The sequence below is a fragment of the Rhinocladiella mackenziei genome (assembly GCF_000835555.1).
Source record: "Rhinocladiella mackenziei CBS 650.93 unplaced genomic scaffold supercont1.12, whole genome shotgun sequence".
Classification (NCBI taxonomy): Eukaryota; Fungi; Ascomycota; class Eurotiomycetes; order Chaetothyriales; family Herpotrichiellaceae; genus Rhinocladiella; species Rhinocladiella mackenziei.
In genome coordinates this window covers 214349-229858 of record NW_013550593.1, presented here as the reverse complement: position 1 = coordinate 229858, position 15510 = coordinate 214349, and the positions used below count along the sequence as shown (strand labels likewise).

Below are 15510 nucleotides of genomic sequence, written 5' to 3'. Positions count from 1 at the left end.
AATGGCGTTGGGAGAATGGATGATGACACAAAATGAGACCTACGATGTATTTGGGCCGACGGAATCATGCTTCGAAACTGGACTCGGATGGATGAACACTTTTGCATGTAGTATTACGGTTGTTGAGGCATGCATACCATAGAACAGAGGGGTCTCTGCCAACATAGAAACATCTGTGTTGTTGGTGGTAACGCAGTCGCTATATTCGAAGCATCGTCCGAACCCCCTGAGGCGATTGACCCTTTCCAGTCCCGCTTGAGAGTCCTCCGTCATTGTCAGTGTTTTTAATATTGATACATGTTAACGTCTCTTCAATCAAAGTGCAAGTTACAGTGAGGGAATGGTTGACACGACGTCATTCTTGCCCAGTGCTAAGTTCAACACCGAAAGTGGCACCGGCAACGCGCGCCCCAGGGGATCTCGGACCGCCGATACGCGTTCCTTGGAGTTTAAGTTCCTCCCGCTCTTTTTCAAATCTGAAACCATGGGGCCACTCAATTCACTTTGACACACTTTTGTCTCGACAGGATGCAATGATACTCGCAGATGCAATAATGAAATGTGTGCAAGATAAATCCCACTCACACTGCGATGGCGACCGAAGAAGCCATTGCCGCTGGTCTCATCGACTGGATCAATAGCCTGGCTGTTGCAGATCCGGTCTACACAGTAGACGACTTCACCAATGGCGATATCATATGGAAGGTCCTTCGTACGCCCAGTCTTTCTCCAGCAGACGTCGCCCTCATTTTCTGACTTCCCATAGAGCAACTCGACCGCTTTAGCTTTCCGGGTAACCTCCCAGAGCATCCCGATACCGATCAGTGGATACACAAATGGACCAACCTAAAACATATCTACGATGCCCTCTCTATCTTTCTGGTCGAAGAATGTGGTCAACGACTACCTCTCCCGGGAGGGCGCCCCGATCTCAAAGCTATTGCTCAATCATCCTCTCTCAACGACACCGTCTCGTTGCTCAAATTGCTAGTGGTCGCAGCTATCAATTGCGCCGATCGAATTGAATATTTGAAACAGATGCAAGAGCTCACAGAGTCTACCCAGGAGGTGTTGATGCAGACTGTTCAAGAGGCGGGTGAGGATGAAGGAGACGACGAAGCGGATATCTCGGATCGAGACGGTCAGGGCATTGACGTGACGCCCGTCTCCCCCCGACGTTCTGGAGAAATGGAATCGGTACTCGAGTCCGAGGAGCGACTGGGCAAGGTTATCGCTGATAATCAACGAATCGCGCATGAGAAGAGGGAGTTGCAGAAACAACTGGACGAGTACCACTCACGGTATGAGAAATTGCAAGAACATTTCGACCAGGCCCAGGACGAACTGAAAGAGACCAATGATCGGTTAACAGCGGTCCTAGCAGGACGATCCGACATTTCGACCCGGCCAATCGACTCGAAACATGACACCCTGATCGCCACCCTTGAGACTCGAGTCATTGAGGCGGAATCCGAGGTCGATGATCTCCGGAAGACCAACGAAGTTCTCAAGATCAAAGCTGAAAAGGCCCAAAAGCTCCAGGACGATTACGATGAGATGAAGATCGAGCGGGATAGATTAGCCCGTAAGGCCAACGCTGCAGAAAAATATAAACAAAAACTGGAAGCGAGCCAGGATCTGGAGAAGGACAACAACAGTCTCCGCGCCAAAGTGGCTGAACTACAGAACCAACTCAAACAGTCCGACTTTGCCCGCGCCAGTTCGAGTGATTTGCAGAGAGAGATCGATGAATATAGGCGTCTTCTGCCAAGCATTGAGCAAGAGAGATACGAATTGAACGAGATGAAGAAACGCTTGGAATTCGACTACCACACTCTGGAAGCTCGGTATCACGATACCACGGAACAGCTGTCCCGACAGCACCAAGCCGTTGAGGACTTACAGGGAAGACTGCGAGACTATGAAGACGGTATCACTCCCGCACCGAGAGAAGAGAGACCGCCTAGTCCGGTCAACAAAGATCTGGAGAAGGAGGAAGCCGAGCTCCTTGAGTCGGAAGCACGTCTCACGGCCGCATTACTCAACGGCGACTCTACCTCCGCAACGCACAATAATACGGATCTCACACCTCCCACCACCGACACATCATCACCCGGTTCTAGTCTCAACCTCAATCTTCCTTCTGACGGCGAGACTATCTCAGAAGATGAACTCAAAGCAATCATGTCAGCGATGAGGGCTCAGGCTCAAGCCGGTTCCGCCTCGGAACGGGAATCTTCTCTACGTGCCCAAAAGAAACTGATTGCAGCCATAGAAAGGCAAAGAAACAAAAACAGAGCATTACTCGAGCATGTACAGAAGCAGGACGAGATGATCAAGGAAATTAGGATGAAGATAGATCAAGAACGCGAAGCACAGAAGAGGAAGGAAGATGCCCCGCCTGTGCCGCCACCGAAGGACACGCCCGCCTCCTTGCCCCATTCTCAGACTCCATCGACGGACGAGGAATCTGGACTCGAGCGTCTCAGAAATCAAAACATGATTTTCCGGCGCGAACTGAAACTCATGGCCTCGGCATGGCACGAACAGAACCTGCGTCTCGCGAGTGCCAGTTCTGCGGCCTCGGGGCGGAGTCGAGGATTCGGAAGTGCAGGCGAACCTAGGGGTTTCCTGGGACGCCAGAGGCGGAGGGTTGATGCTGTCTTTTTTGGTCGCGCTGCATAATGACTGAATGGGAGCCGAAGAATTCGTCGATGGGCCAGGACTCTTCTTTCCTCTCCCAAAAGTCTTGAGCTATCCTATATCTCTCGGCCCATTCATCTTGATGGATCCCGCGTTGGCCTGGTAGATCCACATTTTGGCGAATTGGATATTCCATATGATTTATCCCTGGCAGAGAGAACTGGTTATGCGTCAAGAAATGAACTTGCAGACGTCTCCTTCGCTGTTATTCTTCGTCATTAGGTCTCGGTCGAACGTGTTGTCGCGAAGCAGACAAGGGTTTTAACGGGGCTTGTTCATTCATAGCCGACGGGGTCCATGAACGACCGCGAATGCCACCATCTCGATCAGGTTCACCGAGATGTGTTCTTGCTCATCCAAGCACTTGATTTGGAAAGGCGATGAAAAGGGGGTTGCGACGGAGGCTGTTATCGATTCGACTTCTCTGGTCTCTGCGGCAAAATCGCTCCGTGACGAACGCATCACTTGCACCATATCTATTTCATCCGCATACTCTGGATGCTGATGCTATTTTGTATCAAATCGTGCATCAATACCAAGTGTCATTCACACATTCGATCAATTAGAATTGCGATCACTTGACAGGGCAATGTCGTGATGTCCCGATTTGCGATGCCAAAACTAGGATGATCATATAGGAACAGAAGTTGTCCCTATAGGAGGAAGGGAGAGTACATGGAAAACGCTCTGCAAGAAAGAAAGAAAGAAATTGAAAGTCTGGTGACAATTTTTTTCTGGCCTTTTTTATTTTTTTTACCAATTTCCCACTAGGAGCTGATGAGGAGCGCATCACCGACGAAAATAGCGAAGCGCCAATGCGGTTGATCAGTCTGGATCTCTTTGGATCTCATTGAATCCTATTTCAGGACTCCGATTATTTATGTTTCAGGTTTTTCAGGGCATACAACCTCCAACTTCAAGACAGAAGTGCCTTGGGATCGCCGCTGACGAGGCAAAGAAACAAGGGGACCGTATAAACATCGTAGTTGGCAGGAAGGCTGGACAATGCGGGACGTGGCATTCTACCTGCCTACGACATCAGCCAACTTGTTAGGCTTCATCGGAGATGGTATTCTCTTGCCATGGCATTTGCTGATGGGATAGCGCAATTCATTCCGCATGTTTACTACCGTTTCCACGATGGCGAACTCATGTATCACCGGGTCAACTACCTCTCGCTCTTGACGCTAACACCATGAGTGGAACGGAAATCCCCCTCAGGCTTCAGGGGAATTGGAGGCGCGCAATTTAAAACAAATTTACTTCTCCAACTTCAACTTCTGACCTCAATTCTGGGGCTGCGATGAAGAACTCCCTGCTGCGGGGAAGAATGGGCTACATCCGATATCGATCACGCTTCAGAAAGTCTCATCTAAGCTGCTCTAGAATATCTACGAGGTGAAGGGTACTTTCTTTCCCTTCCATCCAGATTGATTTGACAACTCCAATAATGGGATCTCTCGAAACAGACCAGGTTTTTGTGACCGTCTCGGCGCTCGAGGCAGGACAATTGACTCTTCCAGAACGTCTGTTCATCACGGACGCTGATCCGATGAAAAGAGCCACAGTTCCTTCGTTGTCCTTTCTGATCCAACATCCGTCTCGCACCGGAAAACTTACCAAACTCGTCTTCGACCTTGGTTTAAAGCGTGACATGACCAAGTATCCGCCAGCACAACAAGCCCACATCGCCAATCGACAGCCTGTTGTCTTGCATCCAGATTGCGCAGACAGTCTGAGAGCTGGTGGTTTGGATCCTGCTAAGGATATCGACATCGTCATGTTAAGCCACGTTCACTGGGATCACGAAGGAACGCCAGAAGACTTTCCCAACTCCCAGTTTGTGGTTGGATCAGGCACACTGCATCTTCTTGAAAACGGCGCCCCTCCTCATTATCCAAAAGAAATTTTCAATCCAGAATTACTCCCGCGAGATCGGACCATTGAATTGCCCCCTGTATCAAAGAACAGTACTACTACGGCGGCAAAACAGACCGACCATACGTGGAAGCCGTTTGCTGGATTTCCTGCGACCATCGACTTCTTTGGCGACGGCAGTGTCTATGTCGTTGACAGCCCAGGCCACCTTTTCGGACATGTCAACCTGCTCGCACGTGTTGCTCCACACAGTTGGGTCTATCTAGGCGGTGATTGTTGTCATGATCCGAGAATTTTGACCGGCGAGAAGGACGTAGCGCTCTATGATGACGGACATGGTGGCCTAAGGTCAGTCCACGTGGACACGGAACAAGCCAAGGAGACACTCAAGAGGATTGGGCCATTGCTGAAGAAACCGAGTCCAGCTTTTGACGACCAGACAGAGGTTGAGGTCATTGTTGCCCATGATAAAATTTGGCGGGAAACGAATCACCATCGCTTCTTCCCCGGGCGTCTATAGCATGGACAGAGAAGGAAATTTTTTTTTAAAAAAAAATTTGCCTTGCACAATGAGAGTATTATGTCCTGCGGCTACTAGACTAACTTGATTGATTATTGGATTGTATATATATCCCCTTACCCAGGTCGGTTAATAAATGTCTTCTACACGGATCTACCGTCGTAGTTCGGATAACACCCGGGCTGTCTCACTTCAATGCTCTCCAATGGTGGAGCATCAGGATCAGGCTGCTCCGGCTCAAAACACTACGTGAAGAAATCCTTCCACAAGAGCCAGTCACTTTAGTTTGGCGAACTGAAATAGCTAGGTCAAACTTACGTGGAGCACTAACGTCCGCAGAATCCAAGATCTTAACCACACATAACTCCTCCCTCTGATGCGGCTTAGGTAGTAAAAGCAGTATCTCAGACTGTATGTGGCATAGTAGCTATGTTGGACGATGTCCTTGTCAATGCTTCTCAACTCTAACTAGGTCCATGAGTGATGAGCTTCGGGCGTCGCAGAGCCAATACTGGGTATTGCACCACGTCGTTCAGTCTGGAAATAGGGATGGAGTTGATATTTGATCAGCCGCACGCGTTAATGTTCGATCAGCAACCCTGTTTCTTCGCATGAATGTCATCCGCATCTTTCCTAGCACCCTGCTATGTTGAAATATAATCGTGTATGGTGGATCTTGGAATTGATATTGCCAGAAAGGCCTGGAGGGCCCATCGCGTCCACGATATCAGCTCGACGCAGCTACAGGAGATCAGTCGCTGGAAGTTCAAGCTTTCCCGGATCATTTCTCTCGCCAAATTCTTGACGCTCTCCATATAACGGTCTTCGATGTCTTCCCTGCAGTCCAATTCATAACGGCTGGCGGAGGGTGATGCCTGAGCCCGCAAAGCCTTGTATGTCCAGGTCAAAGTCACAATCCAGGGACCACCGGAATCAGTGATGGTTTATCCAGCACCAGACTCATCCCCAATGTTGGTATGTGCCGGGTCAGATGGCACGGGGTTGTAGATAGTATAGGAATTTGTGAGTGCATATTCTGGAAGGCAGGGAATGTAATTGAGGAAGTCTATCTCATCAGTCTTCTTGAATACTGATCTTGTGTTCATCGTTCTGCCACTGTGATTCACGGTTTGTTAACGAGCATGGGAGCGCATTTTGACTCTTCGGGATTCTTCTCGGTCTCTGCAAGTATGGACCCGTGATTCTTGGTTGATGCAACTAAACAAGACGTTATTTGTAGCAGCCAGGATATGTTCCATCTTGGAATTTTGCAACATCATTGGAGTTTGTGTTAACCCTTTGTGCGGTAAAGAAGCTGGAGCCTGTCTGTCGAGATGAAGATGGAAGATCCTGGAAGACCTCGATGATGCAGTCAAGTTTTGCAATGTGTTTCGAATGGTTCAAAAGTCGATAATGTATCGTGATTGAGAATCCTTCTGCCCCAGGCTGATGCAAGCCTAGTTAGTTGACTCTACGACAGGGAGTCACCCAAAGGAATATGACAAAGAAATCTAAGACAGGGCAAGATAGCTCATAGTTTTTCCACCTTCTCATAAGTATTGTACCATGCATTCAAACATGAACCTTGATACTCGTCGGGAAATCCAATTTTATATTCTTCGCTCATTAAATGTCTACGAAGCGGAATTATCTTAGCATTAGACTTAGGTATGTATCACGATCTCGTAGACCTTCCATGTTGTGGGATACGCGAGTTCTACGGTGTATGAATTGGCGGTAGGCAGAGAACTTAGCCTGAAGCAAGTCATATGAAACCTGACCGCAAGGCTGAAAGTCATGTGGTCGCTCATAATGATCCTGTGCACTCGAATTACATATCTTGTGAAAGATGGATTGTTCTTGACATCCCTCGTGTCAGCTGCAACGACAATCAATGTTGGAGCCCTTGGAATTCTCCATATCTATTTTTCTATTCTCCCACTCCATTCCTAACCCCGCATCCGTCCCAATTTCCCCAATTCCCATGGCCGCTTCCCCAATTCCACAACGGAACTCCTCGGGGGACATTTCTCCTAATCAATGGTAATAGGATTCTTATTTTTCCTTCCCAACCCATTAAATGCTGGTGCCGGTAAGGGATTGGAGTTTTGCCGGTTTCCGAAGTGGAGGAGTCCGCGGATCCAATTTGTCGTTCCACACATCGTCATCTCAATCGCCGCAGCCATGTTGTGCATTTATTTCACTATTTTTGGTCTTTTATTTAGTCCACGAAGCCGAAATTCTACCCTGTGGCTAGTCAGGGCCGACGAGAAGGAGATTAGAGAGAAATCAGTTATATCAAGACGGTACTTAGGATATCACGTTCAGAGAGAACCTGTGACAAGATGGCGACGCCGGACAGTACAATTGCTTTCATCGGTAGGCTTTTGAGGGTGACACTCAGCAAAGTAATCATTAACCCTCGATCGCAGGGCTCGGAGTGATGGGTTATCCCATGGCTGTCAACTTGCGTTCAAAGTTGCCGTCAACGTATACCCTCCTCATCTGCGACGTTTCTTCCAGCGCCATATCCAAGTTCCAATCTCAAATGTCCGGGAAAGGGCCTGTCGAGGTGGTGACAAGTGGGTTTGAAGCAATACAACGAGCAAACACACTGATAACTATGCTTCCCACGGCCTCGTCTGTAGAGACGGTCTACTTAGATCCCTCGACGGGGGTCATCCCTGGCGCGATCGAGGCTTCCAAATCGAGCCCTCAGAAAAAGCTGATCATGGAATGTGGAACCATCGAAACAGCCACGATCCTCAAGGTGGCCAAGGCGGCGGCTGACGCATCCTCAAAACTCGCCTCGGGTGCAACCCTGGACTTTGTTGACGCTCCTGTATCCGGTGGGCCCATGGGTGCAGAGGCTGGGACGCTTACCTTCATGGTCGGTGCGACGGCGTCGGACCCTTTTGAACATGCAAAGAATTACCTTCAGCACATGGGAAAGAAAGGTAGCATTTTCCACTGCGGCAATGTCGGGGCCGGAACTGCATTTAAGGTCATCAATAACTACTTGTCTGCCGTTACCAGTCTTGCTGCGAGCGAAGCGCTCAACATTGGTGCTAAAATGGGCCTTGACCTTAAACTTCTCACTGATGTTATCAACGTTTCTGGCGGGCAATGTTGGGTAACAAGTCAATCGAATCCGGTGCCAGGAATCCACGCCAACGCGCCGGCCAGTCGAGGGTATGAAGGTGGATTCCGTATTGAGCTATGTAAACACGTGCTGGAGATGGGGAGTTCTCTGGCAGAAATGGTCGGTGCAAGAACGATCTTGGATAAACCCACCCTCAGCGCGTTTGATGAAGCAATGAACGATGAGAGATATAAAGGGAAAGATGCTAGGGTCGTTTACAAATGGCTGAACGAGAGTCAACGGTAGGACATCCGGAAAATACCGACGGCGAATCCAATAGTAAATAAATGATAAGAAAACGCAAAAGAATTTATTCCGAGCCTGGGAAGAGAGGGAGAGGGAGTGAGAGAAAGTGTTTCATCTTGAAACCATTGTGCCGTCCTTTGTCTGTCTACGTGACTCAAGATTTATTACAGCAACAGCCCGCATGATGGGTACACTGCGGTAAGCTTTCCCTCTTTCTTGGCTTTGAATGTATCTGCAAAATGTTGAGAAGAAAAGGCGGTGGAGTCCAACGTAAGGGTATCTGGATCAGTCGTCTTCTTCATCCTGCCTCAAGCATATCTGCGTAAATATTCAGACTTGTCCCGATCACATCGACAATCGCCCAAGTCTGAGCACCTCGAAACACTTGTGCCCAAACCCTCAAGACGCCCGCACTTAGATATTTCATGGCAGCCGGCGAATCAATGGGGACGTCCACTGGCATAGCAAATTCGGTTTCGTCCAGCATTGTCTTGACCAGTGTCGCGATCTTCTGTTCGTCGTTTGTCACTGTAGGTCCTGAGTCAGGGAGACTCAAAGCCTCCAGCCATTTACTCAACAGAAACGCACATTCCAGCGTACAGAGCGAGTGCTGGATGGACCACATAAACGTCTGAGTCTGCGCCACCAAGTGGATGCCTATCTTGACGGGGATACTCAGCGCATGTGCCGAATGAAGGACTGCTCGGACTAGTTTCGGCGTTCGTTTCACAGAAGGACTGTCGCGGAAAGCATTGGCAATTTGTACGGGGTCGCGAGTGTCAAGCGCCCGTCCAGGGCCGAGATCCACGTTTAACCGAATGTAAGCCAGGCGGAGGAGAGCAGTAGAGTTGAAAGTCACAGGGCCGTTGGGATTCATGGGATCGAGCGATGATTCCGGATTGCGTTTCCACGCAAGCTGCCAGTTTCGAAGAGCTTGCTCGATCGCAGCAACGTCGTCGGATCGGAGCTCGCCATCATGATCTAGTCTGTACCGTGAGATCTGCCGGACGAAGAAGATATGCTGCAGCAGCGCGTGCACCAGGACGTAGTTTCCTAGTGATGAGTTGTACGTGCTCACATCATTCCCCGTCCGAGAGAACAAGCGGTGTAGGGCCACCTGAAAATCCACTTCGGATATTGCTCTCGCGCGCAGTTCCTTCCACCTTGCCGCTGTGGGCGCCTTGAACTCGGCTGCGTTGCAAGGCAGAGTGAGATCAAGTTCCGACGCGAGAATCAGAGATGGGATATTGTACACGATGGTGTGAAGATTGAAGAAACAAAATACGATGAACTTGGTTCTTTTGGTGGTTTCTCGTCGGATCCATTCGGTCCAGCTAATGTCTTCCGGCATCGGTGGGCTTTTGAACCCATCGTCTCGTACCAGGGTGGCGAGCACGCTTTGGATGGCCAGCGCTTCTCGCAGGATTTCCCGATGTTTGGCCCACGTCGCCATCGCCATGAGCAAGAGTAGCGCCTGAGCCGTCTGCATCAGGTCTTCTCTCTGCGTTCCAGGCTCGAAATCTGGCTGAGATGGAAGGCCCAGGCAGCCGGATAAAGATCCACTACGTGGAGTTTCTCCCGTGGTTAGAATCTCACTGCTCTTGGTACGGCCCGAATATTGCGACGATACTTCGGTCGATCGGTGTGAAACAGCGAGTCTCGCATCTCTCTGCCGGATACGTTGCATTGCAATGGATTGGCTGACGTGAAAGAGTTCCACTCCTTTCTGGCCTTCGAAGCAATACTGGGCTCCAACGGCCGCTATGGCGAGGGTGAGTTCGATGCAGCAGTTATTGACGGAGAGCGTGGGGATATGTAGGAAAGGTAGATGCTCGTGGAAACCGTTAACGTAGCCGGCAAGGTACCGGGAGAGCGCAAGTCGAGAGGGAAGTTGAAAAGTATGAGGGACTGCATGGGCGAATTCGGCCAGTTTGAGAGCAATATTTTGCCTATCTTCGATGTTGATGTCAGCCAAAGCCCGATGGCCACTGTTTGGATCACTCTGTGGCGCGGAGGGGCTCTCCTCCGGCTGAAGGGATGGTAGGCGGGAGCCGAATCGTGAAAATGAGCTAGAGTCTTCCTGTTGGTCTGTAGGCTGTACCGCCCGGGAGAGAGGGCGGGACTCGTCGGTGGTGGGAAGAGCGTCCGTGGGATTGGTGACCGACTCCGGGGAGAAGAATGGGATTGGTTGTTCGGCACTGATCAAGGATGAAAAATGATAGGATGACAGAGCGCCATTGTCCATGAAGTTGGCGAGATCCTGAAGTGAGTCGTCAAAATCAAACCCGGAAATGCCACTCATCTGACCGGCGGGTGCAGGCATCGAAGGCGGAGGTGTCGGCTCGGCCATGAATTGATCTTGAACGGCGAACATGGAATTCGAAAGATGATTATTTTGCGGAATGGAAGTATGAGGCTGAGCGTCTTGAGGTCGGGCGTGCTCCGCTGCCATGAGCAATGTTGCAAATGAGAGATCATGACTGTTTGGGGTGTTTCCGGTGGTTTGATTCGAGCTGGCCGGCAAGAAATTGTTGACGAGATTTTGGGAGGCGTTAAAATTAGGCGACGTCAAGTTGGCGGAGTCTGGGATATCCAGTGAATTCCTGGTCGTGGTTTCTGGCCGTTTGCGAGTTGCTGTTGAGTGGGTGACATTCCCGGAGGCAGCACCGTTGAGGCGGTTCTCTCCTCGTCCTGCTCTGCTGCTCCACGTTCGTTCAGTGTCATGGCTGAGTCGTTCGTGTCGAACAAGGAGATCACTTGGACGGCGTCAGTGTCTGTTTCTGTGCGGTTGGCTGTGGTAGACGGTGTGTATTTATTTAATCGACATACCTTCTGGTAAACTTGCTGTCGCATTGCGAGCAAGCGAAAGGTTTCTCGCGGGTATCTGGTGAGAGGTTTAGCAAGCCATGTGTAGAGAACCATAGGCTGTCGTACGTGTCCTTTCATGGCGCTGGAGGTGCTCCAGGCGAGCAAAGAAGCGTTGGCAGTGTTGACATTGGAATCTTTTGGGTTTCTTAGGAGGCGGCTCCTGATCTTGCTCCCGACCCTGCTCCCGACCCTGTCCGTCGAGCTCCACGCTGATAGCGTCCTCAAGCATGGAGTTTAGGGACAGTACTGGCCTTTGAACAAGAGCATGCGATAAGGCAAGTGAGACGCGACCTGGAGTGCTGAGAGATAAACCCGCGATGAGGACTAGACAGGAATTTGGACCTTTGCAGAAACAGGTTCGAAACTCTGGGGAATTTTTCTGGGGTTGGGCTCGTGGCCTGGGAAATGATGGGGCTGAAGGGCTAGCAAGACCAGGAGGCTTTGCCGACCAACCGGCCAACCAGCCAAGCAAACAGCTGGATGAATGCGGGGCTGGCCGAGGGGCTGCTAATGTGATGAATGCAAGGCTGTGATGTTTGCTCACTGTGTCGAAGGACATACAGCTAATCAGAGTCACAAGAGATATGACAGCCTTGACGAGGGGGCCAGGCCTGGACTAAATGTGGTGCCCAGGCTGCGGACGTTCCAAAACTTGTCGAGAAATGAAATTGCCACCAACATCCTCTGCCTGGCGATCGTTCTGTAGCCGGGCCCATTGTCCAATCCCTTCATTGACGATAGAAACAGACACGCATCAGACTGGTTCTTCGTCATCCACATAGAGTAGCTGTTTACGAATCTAGCTGATCGTATTTGAGTAGATACGGTACTGATACATCACTACTGGCTGGATGATCTACTCTTCCCTGGCCCCTTACGATAACCACTTCATCCTCTATCTCGAAGGACTATGCAAAGACAAATGAGCTTCAGAAGAAAACCCAACGATCAGCCGAAGTCCGTGCAAGAGCCTGATCTGACCATGTGGAACACGGGCACACCCTTCTTTCAAAAGATTTCCAAAATGCCTTGGAGAAGGCACCCTAACTTTACCCCAACGACCTCCCAACCTCCCCGTTCCAGTTTAAGGTGGGACCAGGCCTTGGGATCGATCTACCCAGATCTATCAATATCAATGACCCAAGATACCCTGAAGCCATGTTGACGGCACTGACTGTCCTCGACATCCTCTGTCAGGCTTCAACGACGGGATGTCTACCGTCTACTTGAGGCAAGCCCCCCCTTCACCCCCAGAGAGTGCTCCCGAAGCCACCGTCGAAGTATTTGCCCTCCAAGCCGGTCATTTTTCGCTACCTGAACGATACTTTGTGCATCCAGCCTCGGAGACTGCCCGCAGGACCGTCCCTTCTCTCTCCTTTTTGATAATCCACCAGGATCCCGAGACAAATCGCAAAACTCAAATAGTCTTCGATTTGGGCCTTCGTCGGGACATACGTCGCTATCCCGAGCCAATCCAGAAACATGTCGAGACGAGACAGCCTATGGCGACGCTTCCAGATGTGACCAAAAGCCTGGCCGCCGGTGGCTTGACTCCAGAAGATATTGACTATGTGATTTATTCACATGTAAGTGGGCGGCGTGGCCTCTTTATCCCTTTTCATACCGACGTGACTGATGGCATCAGGTTCACTGGGACCATGTTGGAGAGCCTCGTGATTTTCCCAAAAGTACCTTTGTGGTCGGGAATGGCGCGAAGGATCTACTTCAGGGGGCCGGTTCATTAAGAGGTAGTCATTCATTCTTCGAGGCTGAGCTGCTACCCCCCGAAAGAACCATCCAACTATCTAATCCTTACGAGGAAACCGACGGGGAAACCAAGAAACACGTCATAAAGCCCCGTGGCCCGGATTTCTTCCAGGAATGGAAGCCCCATGGCAGTCTGCCTCGGGTGCTCGATATATTCAACGATGGGAGTTTATATATTGTTGACTCTCCTGGTCATCTGCCTGGCCATATCAACCTCCTCGCAAAGACGGGTCCCTTGAGCAGTGTCTACTTGGCTGGGGATGCCTGTCACGACCGACGGATCATGCGCAATGAGAAGCGGATAGGAGAATGGCTTGATGAAGAGGGGCACATTTGCTGCATTCATGCCGACAAAAAGCTGGCCGAACAGACAATTGAGCGGATTCAAGAACTGGAGTCGAATGGTATCGAGGTCATTTTCGCTCACGACTTTGAGTGGGAAGAGGATCCCCGGAATCATTCAAGATTTTTTGGGCAGTCCTAGAATTGGAACTGGTCCTTTAAGAATATCTGATACCATGGTTTGATGTCTGCCTGACTGGCTTCGGAATTGGGCTGCAAAGCCGTCAGATTTTCAGACAGTATGGTGATACGTTAATGTGTTCTCCCATGGGACAACATCGAGTCCCACATTGTATCAAGACAGCTCAATTCGATCCCATTCAAACCATATCAAAGAAAGCCCCATCTACATAACCCCCGAGGGGCAGCCCTGATGCCCCAAATGGGAAAAATCAGTTTCTCCCCCCACTTCGTGATTAGTACCAGACAACCTACCAGTTGCCCGCCGTATTCTGAGGAAAATATTCTCCCCCCACACTCCTCTGCTGTTTTCTCCAAATGCCTTGTTTGCCGAAAACCGGACAAAACGGCATTCCCATTTTAGCGATAAGGCTCGTTGCGAGACTACAATCCGACGACGAAACCTTCACGAACTGACAATAGTCGCAGAACAACATGTCCAAGACTCCTGCTGAAATGAAACAGGCTTTTGTCTGTCAGCTGGGAGAGGCACAATGGGACGAGACCTGGGAGAGCATCGCCAAACTCAGTCCCGAACTGTTCGAAGCCAGCGTCAATCTCATCACCGTTCCCAGGAAGAAAAAATATCTCTCTCCCAAAATCCAGCAGCTCATGTCCATCGCTGTCGATGCCGCCTCTACCCATCTCTACGTGCCAGGTATTCGAAAACACATTGATGCAGCATTGAAAGAGGGAGCCACTGCAGCGGAGATAATAGAAGTGATCGAGCTGACCGGCACACTGGGCATCCACGCTTGCAACATTGGAGTTCCTCTATTGGTCGAAGTGATGAAAGAGGAGGACCTTTATGACACACATCCCACGGCAGGCAAACCCTTTGATGAGCGACGAGAAAAGCTGAAGGCCGATTTCACCAAGAATAGGGGCTACTGGCATACATTCTGGGAAGACTTTCTCGCTCTGGATCCCGAATTCTTCGAGACCTATCTCAACTTTTCATCCGTTCCTTGGCTCAAAGACGTCGATGGCACTGGCAAAGGTGGCGGAGCATTGGAACCCAAGGTCAGCATTTAGCTTTGTGCATGCTGTGCCCGGCGTTCTGCTGACGTGTTTCCAGGTCAAAGAATTGATTTATTGTGCCTTCGATGCTGCCGCCACCCATCTCTACGTTCCAGGCCTCAAATTGCATATGAAAAACGTTCTGAAACATGGTGGTACGCCAGAAGAAATCATGGAAGTTCTGGAGATTGCCACACAGTTGAGTCTACATACGTCCAATGTCGCCGCACCCATTCTGGCGCGGCATTTGGGGAAGGCGTAAGAGAAGGTCCTCATGAACTCGTCGTCATCAATGGCGCATCAGTCTTGTGTCACAGCTCTTATGACGGCTGGTGTCCCCAAAGACCAAATTCTTCCGTTCTCAATTCTGTTCACACTCCGTAATAGAGTATGCGACGAGCTCGTCGCTTCTCCAAAATATTAATGGAGCAAACTTTGCCGATTGGAGGAGTCCCCAATTCTCCGCACCAGCCTCCAAGGACGGGTTACTTTTTCCTTTCAGGGGGGCTGCCCTGGGGCACACCTCGGTACCGGGCTCACCCAACGATCTGCATCACTACCGAATAAGCGGGCCAGGTGTGGTTTACTTGGTCTTCAGGAATATCCGAAGCTGCCTGCATTTCTTTCTCCGGCTCAAGGACCAATGATCAACGTCCGATGCTATAGGCCACCGACATAGACGTCTTGGCTGCTGAGGAGAAAAGGCTATGACAGAGCACACTCCTCTCCGAGTCTCGAGAGTCGCTCGGGATATCTCCTGGCTGGCGGCCTGGATAATGGCCTTGATTATTCCGTTCGTGGTGCGATTGGCCCTCAGATAACTCGTTCAAAAGGCAACACTGGC

General features: G+C 50.3%; 6 protein-coding genes across 6 annotated transcripts; 5 read left to right on the top strand and 1 right to left on the bottom strand.

Annotated features, from left to right (window-relative positions):
- Nucleotides 1–591: 591 nt before the first annotated feature.
- Nucleotides 592–2685, top strand: Z518_11254 (uncharacterized protein; the record flags this gene model as incomplete). Its single annotated transcript, XM_013411198.1, has 2 exons — nucleotides 592–712; nucleotides 767–2685. 2 exons carry the CDS (start codon nucleotides 592–594, stop codon nucleotides 2683–2685), a joined length of 2040 nt encoding a protein of 679 aa, XP_013266652.1.
- Nucleotides 2686–4153: 1468 nt separating this feature from the next.
- Nucleotides 4154–5101, top strand: Z518_11253 (uncharacterized protein; the record flags this gene model as incomplete). The annotated part of the gene is made up of 1 exon (XM_013411197.1): nucleotides 4154–5101. The coding sequence occupies one exon, from the start codon at nucleotides 4154–4156 to the stop codon at nucleotides 5099–5101; it is 948 nt and encodes a 315-aa protein (XP_013266651.1).
- A 2345-nt stretch (nucleotides 5102–7446) lies between these two features.
- Z518_11252 (uncharacterized protein) lies at nucleotides 7447–8489 on the top strand (the record flags this gene model as incomplete). Its single annotated transcript, XM_013411196.1, has 2 exons — nucleotides 7447–7480; nucleotides 7534–8489. The coding sequence occupies 2 exons, from the start codon at nucleotides 7447–7449 to the stop codon at nucleotides 8487–8489; spliced, it is 990 nt and encodes a 329-aa protein (XP_013266650.1).
- Nucleotides 8490–8787: 298 nt separating this feature from the next.
- On the bottom strand, nucleotides 8788–11586 carry Z518_11251 (uncharacterized protein; the record flags this gene model as incomplete). The annotated part of the gene is made up of 3 exons (XM_013411195.1): nucleotides 8788–11245; nucleotides 11319–11373; nucleotides 11424–11586. 3 exons carry the CDS (start codon nucleotides 11584–11586, stop codon nucleotides 8788–8790), a joined length of 2676 nt encoding a protein of 891 aa, XP_013266649.1.
- A 982-nt stretch (nucleotides 11587–12568) lies between these two features.
- On the top strand, nucleotides 12569–13608 carry Z518_11250 (uncharacterized protein; the record flags this gene model as incomplete). Its single annotated transcript, XM_013411194.1, has 2 exons — nucleotides 12569–12943; nucleotides 13003–13608. 2 exons carry the CDS (start codon nucleotides 12569–12571, stop codon nucleotides 13606–13608), a joined length of 981 nt encoding a protein of 326 aa, XP_013266648.1.
- Nucleotides 13609–14081: 473 nt separating this feature from the next.
- Z518_11249 (uncharacterized protein) lies at nucleotides 14082–14928 on the top strand (the record flags this gene model as incomplete). Its single annotated transcript, XM_013411193.1, has 2 exons — nucleotides 14082–14669; nucleotides 14725–14928. The coding sequence occupies 2 exons, from the start codon at nucleotides 14082–14084 to the stop codon at nucleotides 14926–14928; spliced, it is 792 nt and encodes a 263-aa protein (XP_013266647.1).
- Nucleotides 14929–15510: the final 582 nt, after the last annotated feature.